Here is a 9,258-nt window from a genome sequence, read left to right as displayed (position 1 = left end):
TGTAAAGCTACCTGATGGCTATTTGCATTAGCTGTCCCTAATCTTGAAATGATAGACCAGAGAAAAGGCAGCAAGTCAATGACATCCATTATCAAGTCTTGTCATACCATATAGTGAGAGATGATTGTCATATTTATAATACACTCATAGCTCAAAACTCAGACATACCGTCCAGAACGCTAACAACTTGCTTCAGATGCTGCTTAATAACTTTTATAAAACAATCTGGTTGGAAAAATGTTAATGATAATATACACGATTGTTTATGATGCAATATATTGGCCAGTTGTATTTGTGAAAGAAAACAGACCAATTCTTCCTGCATACATTGTTTTTATACAGTTGTCCTCTGTAATAAATTTATACATAAAAAATGGATCTTATAACAGCCTGTACATCTCCTCCAACCAAACTGATCATATATGCAGAGTATATGTACAGATTCAAATAATAATAGTATTAAGTAAAAGATAAACTAATAAAACTAATTTTGAACAATTGCAAAGCAAAAGCAACAATTGGACCATCATAATATCAAAGAAATAGTTTTTATTTTCAGCATGATAAATTTGCACACAATATAAAGTTGCGACTTAAGGATCATTCAAAAATGTTACACTAAGAATGATATTTTTAAATCCCTTACATAACAATTTATCAAACACTTCTGACAGATTCTGAACAAACTGGTACATTTTATTCCATGTAGCATCTCTTCCTAAAGGTATGATGAAGCAGACAAGTAACTGTGAAGAGTATCCTTTTCATTGTAACTATACACTGAAAATACTTTTTTAATGTACCAACTACTAGCTAATAACCAAGAGGTTGCACCATATCACAGAATTGTAAACTAGATTTGGTATAAATATTATATAAATTTATTCATTTCATAATATCAGTTTGCATACCTAATATGGTAATAATCCTTATTCAAAAACCAATTATATCAATCCATACTCATAATGTTAAAACACAGTGGTCCATTTCCAATACAAAAATATTTTTAATCATAATGACACTTCATGAATTCTTTTTGTTCGCCATATGAGGAAGAATATTCAAAAGAATAGTTATTTTTAATCACCATTTCAATATTTATAAATGAGTTTAAAACTGTTTATTTTAGCTGATGAGTGTGAATCATTTATTTCAATTAAAGGTCACATTCCAGTACTTCAAACTGCTTCAATAACATTAGAAAGTTGAAATTTTGGAGTTCTTTCATTCATTAGAAACAGTTGTGGGACACACCAGACATGCTTATTGAAGTACTGAACTGAAATACTTTAAAACTACAAGAAATTCAGAAACTTGTAGTTTATATAGATCAATGAAGCATGAAAAAACGACAGTAACAATTAACAAGTGTAATCAACAACTCTTGGATCATACAAGATCACAGACTCTCCATGAATCACAAACTGCCTTACATATACCATCAGTATACTGAACTAGAGACAATAACCTGCTTTAGGCATCCTGATACTCTTTAACAGAACTGTACTATGTCCACTCATACCTAACCAATCTACAAACACAGGTGGTAAAACCCTGATATACAACTTTCACTCACATACCTAACCAATCTACAAACACAGGTGGTAAAACCCTGATATACAACTTCCACTCAAATACCTAACCAATCTACAAACACAGGTGGTAAAACCCTGATATACAACTCCACTCACATACCTAACCAATCTACAAACACAGATGGTAAAAACCTGACGTGCCACTCTCACACACATACCCAACCAATTTACAAATACTGGCAATAAAATCCTGACATGCAAAGCATTGTTTGTACACATTTAACACAAAAACATACTCACTTGCATGATTTATCATTCTTTTATGCAAAAATACAAGATGCACTTTTATTTATTATCTGATAATAGCTTCCTAAAAGGATTTTCAGAATTTGTTGAAATAAAAATAGATCAGTGTTTATTTTTTTACTTTACCTTTGATTACACTTTCACTTGTTTAATAAACGCGTTGGTGTTATACATATAAAAATACAATAATTACAACTGAAGATTAATAGCAATACAACTAAAAAAATTAGAAAGAAATTATGATAAAATACTTCAGAAGAAACCTGAAGTTTAAAAGTTATCCAAGTAAAACTTTATTTTGGAAAATTATTTTTTGAGGCATGTTGTAAGGTAAGATATTATCTCTGAATTAAAAAAAAACATTCATCTCTGTATTTCAAATTCAATCAAAGAGTATTTATAAGCAATTTTCTCAAAGTTACATGGCACTGATAATATAGTATAATACCACAACCTCAAGAAAAAACATCAGATTTCATTAGTATTTAATACACGAGCAAGTATCAAAGAGTAAAGTATTTTGGTAACTATAACTGATAACTTGCATTTCTTTTCTTTCCAGATCACTGAAAATAAGGTCTTATTTCAAATTCAAAATAATTATTGCTTATTACCTTTCATTATTTTATGGGAAAGAAACATTCATGGTCTCTTAAAAGTTTTTTTTTTGTTGTTGCTTCTCTTTCCTGAATGTACCATACATTTCTTAAACAGCCATATAACCACACAAATAATGTACTTAACATATGATGATATACTCGTATATATATAAAAAAAAAAACTGTATAAAAGGAATATTATTTTTAATATAGATAGAAAAAACAACAGTTAAATAATATAAACTGGTCCAAATGTCATCAAGGAATTTTCAAAAGACCATTATGTAAGAAAATCAGTGAACAAAAATGGTACTTACTAGGAAAACGTTTATGGCTATTGTAATGGGTATAAAAAATAACTTCCATACATAGGAACTGTATCAAACAAGAAAATCATGCAAATGGAAAAAATTATGATCTTTTAGAACTTTAAATGTGAATGAGGCTAAATTTAACCTCAAGATGACTTTCTTTGGTGAGCATAAAGCAAGAACAATATAAGAAACACTACAGAATGAAGTACGACTCAAAACAAAATACAGTATTTTTAAAATATTTTGACTATTTCTATAAATTTTTTATATACCGTTCATAACATGCAATTTTTTTTCTTATAGCTTATCACACCTGGCTTTTCAAATCTGCAAGCCACATACTCACTAAAACTAATTAGTAAAAATATATTTTTCTAACTTGTTTAGTATGCAAATGTATTTATTACAAATATATTCATAGCTTTAATAATGATACAAGCATTAAAATATTAGACAGTTTGTAAGGTTTGTGTCAGTTCAGAAATACTGCATGCATGCTGGTTTTATTCATAACATTTTCGAACAAGTATTTTCAGATAAGATGCTATTTAAATCAATGAATCACCTTCTTTAACAAACATAAATCAACCTCTATCCACAGTTTTATAAACAGCATTTATTCACTGACACCATTAACAAAATATGTCACACAGCTAAAGTGTAGGTGTAATTATCAGGAAGTCTTAACAAATCAAAGACAAAGTTATTTCAGACTTCATTACATATGATAAGTAATAAAGATATAAAAAAATATGATTTGGTATTATAGTAAATACTAATTAATAAAAAGAATAAAAAATCCAGTAATGGAAACACAGATTAAATGAAATACCAGAGAGGAAAATCTGAATAAGCACTAAGTTAATTATTTTGAAATGAAATGCAAAAGAATATTTAGTGCTTTATACTAAGCATTTCTTCATAATTTTCTTATTTCACATACAAATTTTAAGTATTCAAGAAACTTATTGGTATTTGTAACATGCATTTTTCAACCTCTATGTTTACACACAATTGTTACAAACATTCAACTTTATTTTTTATAATCACTCAGAACTTTAGGAAACATACAATTGTAGATAATTATTGCAAGTAATAACTTACTTTTTCACAAAGTCTTATTAGTTTCTATCAGTTTTCAGTAAAATATCCAAATACTACACTTTACTTAAATCACATTCTGCTCTAATTAATTCACTTGAAGGATATCTCAACTACACAATATTCTCAAATAGTAGTTAACATTTTTTTAACAAAGATTAAAACTCTCAAAACTTTATAGAATAAAAAACCCTTTTTTAACTAATTAATTTTAATTGTTTATAAGTTATTAATTGAAATGACTTTCATTTAATAAACTTTAATATTGAATAAGTAAGAAACACACAATTCTTTATATTCCCATTTCTTTATCAGTGATGTAATATTTCGGCAGAAAATTCAATGTAAAATAAACTAGCAAAACATTTGAAAATAATATATTGCACTTCCATTACATATTGTACTGCACATAACTTTACATTTCTCCTATCTAAGCTTGATATGTTAAGTGTTGCTTATTTTTTTTGTCTTTATTGACACTTAGTTACTATAATGGAATGAAAAATAAGCTACTGAAATATATTGAAATAATGAATTTAAACTGCACCAACAAGTTTCATCAGTCCTTCTGTAGTCATTGATTTGGGTCTTTCTATAGGAAGACCAAGGGCACGATCCCAGACAAGTGAAGCCATTGTTCCAAGTGCTCGGGAAACTCCAAAAAGGACTGTATAGTACTGCATTTCCGTCATTCCATAATACTAAATGAGAGCAGGATTGTAATGCATATTAACAAAACATCATACAAAATAAATAATGCAAATAAATAAAAGCGAACCAAATAATTTTTGACATTTTATAGGAAATAAGAAATCATGGCCAACAAAGAATTTTTTGCAGCACATCTACTTACACAAAAAAAGAGACCACTGTGCAAAATACATCTCTCTCTGATGTTTGTTGACATATAAAAAAATGAAAAATATTTAACTTGTTAAGCCTAATTTTGAACTTCATTTGCAAAAAACAGTTTTGTTAGTAATGTTTGTCTTTTGTTTGGAAAATATCTTGAGAAAAAATTATCTGACATTGACAGAGACTGACTTTATGGTTTTAGCAGTTTCATTCAGCCAGTTGTTTTTTTGTTTTTGTTTTTATTGGATCTTTTATATTTTTGCTGCAATTGTGAAATGTTCATCTCTGTGACACATTCCAACTCATTTGGATGTATTTTACGTATAACTGTAACGGGCACATGAATCTTTTAAAGTGGAATGTTCTAAAAATCTGGCTTGGGTTATGGGAACTGCCTAAGACTTATTGTAGGACACAAAAGCATTTGTTTTTCCCTCTTAAAATACATTTTAGGATATGCTTGGAAAGAACTGTGCACACTTTGTATTTTCAAAACTTAACAGGCACATTTTTTCTTTAATAATTTCCAGAAAAAATTGTTTTCAACTTATTTGTTGACATTTTTAAGCACTGATTCTCAGGACAGCCATTTTTATTTTTTCCAGAAATGTTATTTTTAGGAAATATATAATTGGCTGCTTTAAGATAAAGTACACAAATCAGATGCTGCTGTACATTTCAATATAACTTATGTGCCTTGTTGTTGTCTATTCCTTGTATATATTATGGCTATGAAAATTTTTTAATTCATGATTTTATGATCCTTGGTGTGACTTCTGCTGTAAAAAGTACGGAATTTTATAAATGAAAAAATGGAACCGAATAAATTCCATTTCCTTCAACAGTGTATTTGTTTCTTTGCCCTGCTGACTATTTTGTTGCTACATTTTGACTACCACACACACTTGAGGCAGTCTGTGAGACTAAGACTGCAATGAAAACTCTTTCTTTTATTTTTATTATTTTGGTTGTCAAACCTGTGATATCTAAACTTTTATTGCATAATAATATATAATGTTTTGTAAAAACCATCTTTAAAACATTGTTCCAAAAATGAGAAATGGGATACTTTAACTCCCTCCTTGTTATTGTAATACATAAGAGTACTTGCATTTCTTCAGGAAGCAGACTTACATTTTATTATAGGTGTTTGTAATGTGTGTAAAATTTAACATTTTGAGTAGTTCCATCACACTAATTGTTGAATATTTGTATTTGTCATGAAATTAAAACTATGTTATTGTATATATCATTACTACTATTCTAGTTTCTTAGAAGTAAATACTATTTAAAACGCAGTACTTGATATATAAATAGATAGATAGAGAGAGAGAGAGAAAAATGAAAGAAAATAAAAAACACTCTCCCTTCCTTAAAGCTTTGTTAGAAAGAACTCTACATTAGTTTTTGTTCTACAAACAATGTTGAATTCTTTGGAATTTAACACTGTTTAGAAACTGTTACTTTGCTAATATTTACTTTTTGGTGAATTTAAAATTATACACTTTTAAAAGTTTCTTTCAACATTACTGTTTCCAACATACTTGAAGCAACACTCCACTGTGAGCATCAACATTGGGCCAGGGGTTTTTCACTTTACCCAATTCAAGAAGAATCTGAGGTACAATCTTGTACAGATGACTAACAAGCTTAAACATTGGGTCATCAGGAAGGTGTTTTAGGGCAAATTCTCGCTGCACAACATATCGTGGGTCTGTTCTTCGTAATACAGCATGACCATATCCAGGAATTACCTTTATAAGTAATTGCGATATAAAATTAATCAAACAAGTGTATAGAATACATACAAGAATGAAGTAAGAACATTTTAATGTTTCGGGCTTTTTATATAGTGAGTACAACTGGAAAATAACTAACTGATTAAAGTAATAAATAACATACAACATTGAAACATGTGGATAACTTTCTGGAGGCCACAGATTGGTCTTAATTAAAAATGTTTTTAATTGTGTACCCATTTTAAGTGTGTACTATTTATTATTTTAACATTATACACAAGTGCCACGAAAAATTACTTAACTATAACCGAGTTTTAGTTTAAAATGACTATGGACTTCCCACATAATTTGTTTAACAGGACCATTAAAGTTACAACTATATATTCCTAGATATTTAACTTATGCATAGGCAGGAAGTTCTATTTATCATATTTTTCATGTGTTTTTAGAGACTCAAATTCTGAATTACCTTACAAAATATTTATATTTTTTACTCCCAAACTCAAAATGTACGAGCTTCGTGGAAAGATTTATATCCTGATAACCAGTAAAAAATCTATATAAATCTATATAAATCTACTTGGGTATGTGAGAACATATCTATCCTACCTGTCCAGATTTTAATGTCTGCCAAACAAAATCTTTCACTTGAGCCTCTGTAGCATCAAGACCAAGATCTTTCTGTAACCTTCTCAGCCACACAAGTACTTCCTGCCAAAATGGATGAACAAACATAATACAGACTGGGTTAATGCAGAAGAAAAATGCTTTTAAATCTTATTAAATATTGAAAAACCTTCATTTATAGAAAATTTAAATATTTCCTATTCAATTTATCACTGAACAGCACAACTGCTGCCACTACCTATACTTACAACACAAAATGACTAGTATCCAGTAGTAACAAAAGATGGCAGTAAAATATGTCTGTCTTTGTTCTTTTAGTAATGAAGACAAAATAGTAACAGCAAAAGTTTATGAAAATATCATAAAGAGATATAAAAAACAATAATAATTAAATAAAACAAATAAATAAATATGTTACATCTGGTTATTCACAAGTTAAAAATAATAAAAACATTTCTTTCTTAAACAGAACTGAAGCTCTAATTTAAAAGTCAGTCAAACAAAGACAAGCTAAAGTGTTCATTTAGAAACCACATTAAGCAAATTATTGAATCTATACAATGCAGGTGAAATTTTAAAGATTTGAATTTTTGACTGGTAAATTTTTACATAAAAATTGCAATCAAAATATTTCAATGAATATTAACTATAGATGTGATATTATATTTAACATTTGTTAAAACTACAATAATACGTAAGAAGACAAGTTTTACTCAGCTTCCCAAATACTTTTTGAGTATCTGTATAGGCATGTGAAGGTATCAAAGTTGTTATTTATGTAAAAGGGGAATTCTTTTATTTACGAAAACTTAGTTGAGAAGTCATTCTCATGTTGTAATTGTCCAAATAATTCCATTTTTGGTTTTCTTGTTCAGATGAATGTTATTTCTACAATACTTTTAAAATACAAAATTAAATGTAAACATTCACATGTCATGAAAATCACTTTTTCTTCAGGTATCTTTAAAACTTATCTAGCTTTAGTGTTACTAGACCAAAATCTGTTCAATTAAAACATGTATCTACAAGATGTAAGCAATATATTTATCAGTGTATTAATTATTTTCCTTAGATTCTCAGTAGAACACTGTTCCCTAAGTGCATAGATACATTTTTCCACACTGATCAGACATTAAATGTCTATTTCACAAAATTAAAACTTAAAATTACAATCCATAATATGAATACTTATAACTTCAATGTGAAAAGTATACAGTAATATTGTGTGAACTAAGAATGGTATCAAGTGTATGAAATCTTATTAAACCACATCAAAACTTCCTTTACATCATTCAAACAGAACAATGAAGGTCAACAGTGGAAAATAAAAAATAGTTCACAAGATATCATACACTTAGATTTTTTTAACAGTGTTTAGAACTGTAAAGTGTAAAACATTTATCCCTAATTTGGCTCAGACTAACAATTAGTGATTGCAAAAGCAGGGATAAATTTTTTTAAATTTTAAGTAACTCAGTTTTTGACTTTCTTGTTTCAATACTTTTCGTAGCATTAAAACTTTCTGACTATAGCTAGCTAGGTTACATATATATCAATCCCTACTTGTCTTTATAAAATTTTAAAAATTTCTATTAACTCTGTATGTGATTGACAGCAAGATTTCTCAAAAATGGCTGAATAAATTTGGATAAAAGTTGGTATACATTTGGACTATGACCCAAATTAGAAGTGATTAGTTTTTGGGGGGTCAAGGTCAGAGCAATGTCATAAAAATTCAAAAAATTTCTATCTTAACAGATAGAGACCTTTGTTTCACATTGCTTTTACTTCATAGCTCAGTCAAAAATTATCGTTTTTTGATGATACTTGGAGGACATATGTAGAATACTATTCCTCATTGTCCTGCAAAAAATGGTCCGTTTCCATTTACAACAACAAATGCACAAACACATTTTTGTATTTTTTGAGAACCAAATACGAGTATGGCAGAGGTATGCACTCTACAGAATGTTTCTCTAGTTATACTTGTTTCTTTTTTATTAGCTATATTTTTGTACACCACCAATACCAAGAATGGGCCACACATATACTTGATTTGATTTTACCCATCAGATCTATACCAACCTACCCTCAAACGTAATTATATGCCCAAAGTAGCACATCATCCATTTCCTGTGTGTGTGTGTGTGTGTGTGTGTGTGTCTATATATATATATATATA

At 28.7% G+C, this 9,258-nt stretch overlaps 1 protein-coding gene across 1 annotated transcript in view; it reads right to left on the bottom strand.

The window, feature by feature from the left end:
• Positions 1 to 529: 529 nt before the first annotated feature.
• The window catches only part of LOC106469704 (probable citrate synthase 2, mitochondrial), a 32,857-nt gene continuing 24,128 nt past the window's right edge, over positions 530 to 9,258 (bottom strand). The window contains exons 8-10 of the mRNA XM_013930216.2: positions 7,059 to 7,192; positions 6,255 to 6,464; positions 530 to 4,556 (exon numbers count right to left, since the gene is read on the bottom strand). Of these exons, the coding sequence (XP_013785670.1) occupies positions 4,392 to 4,556; positions 6,255 to 6,464; positions 7,059 to 7,192 (509 nt within the window). The 3' untranslated portion in view covers positions 530 to 4,391. The remainder of the gene's footprint in view (positions 4,557 to 6,254; positions 6,465 to 7,058; positions 7,193 to 9,258) is intronic.

Source organism: Limulus polyphemus, unplaced genomic scaffold, assembly GCF_000517525.1.
Source record: "Limulus polyphemus unplaced genomic scaffold, Limulus_polyphemus-2.1.2 Scaffold3624, whole genome shotgun sequence".
NCBI lineage: Eukaryota > Metazoa > Arthropoda > Merostomata > Xiphosura > Limulidae > Limulus > Limulus polyphemus.
The sequence above is the reverse complement of the archived record's forward strand: the minus strand, read 5'-3'. Positions and strand labels throughout refer to the sequence as shown.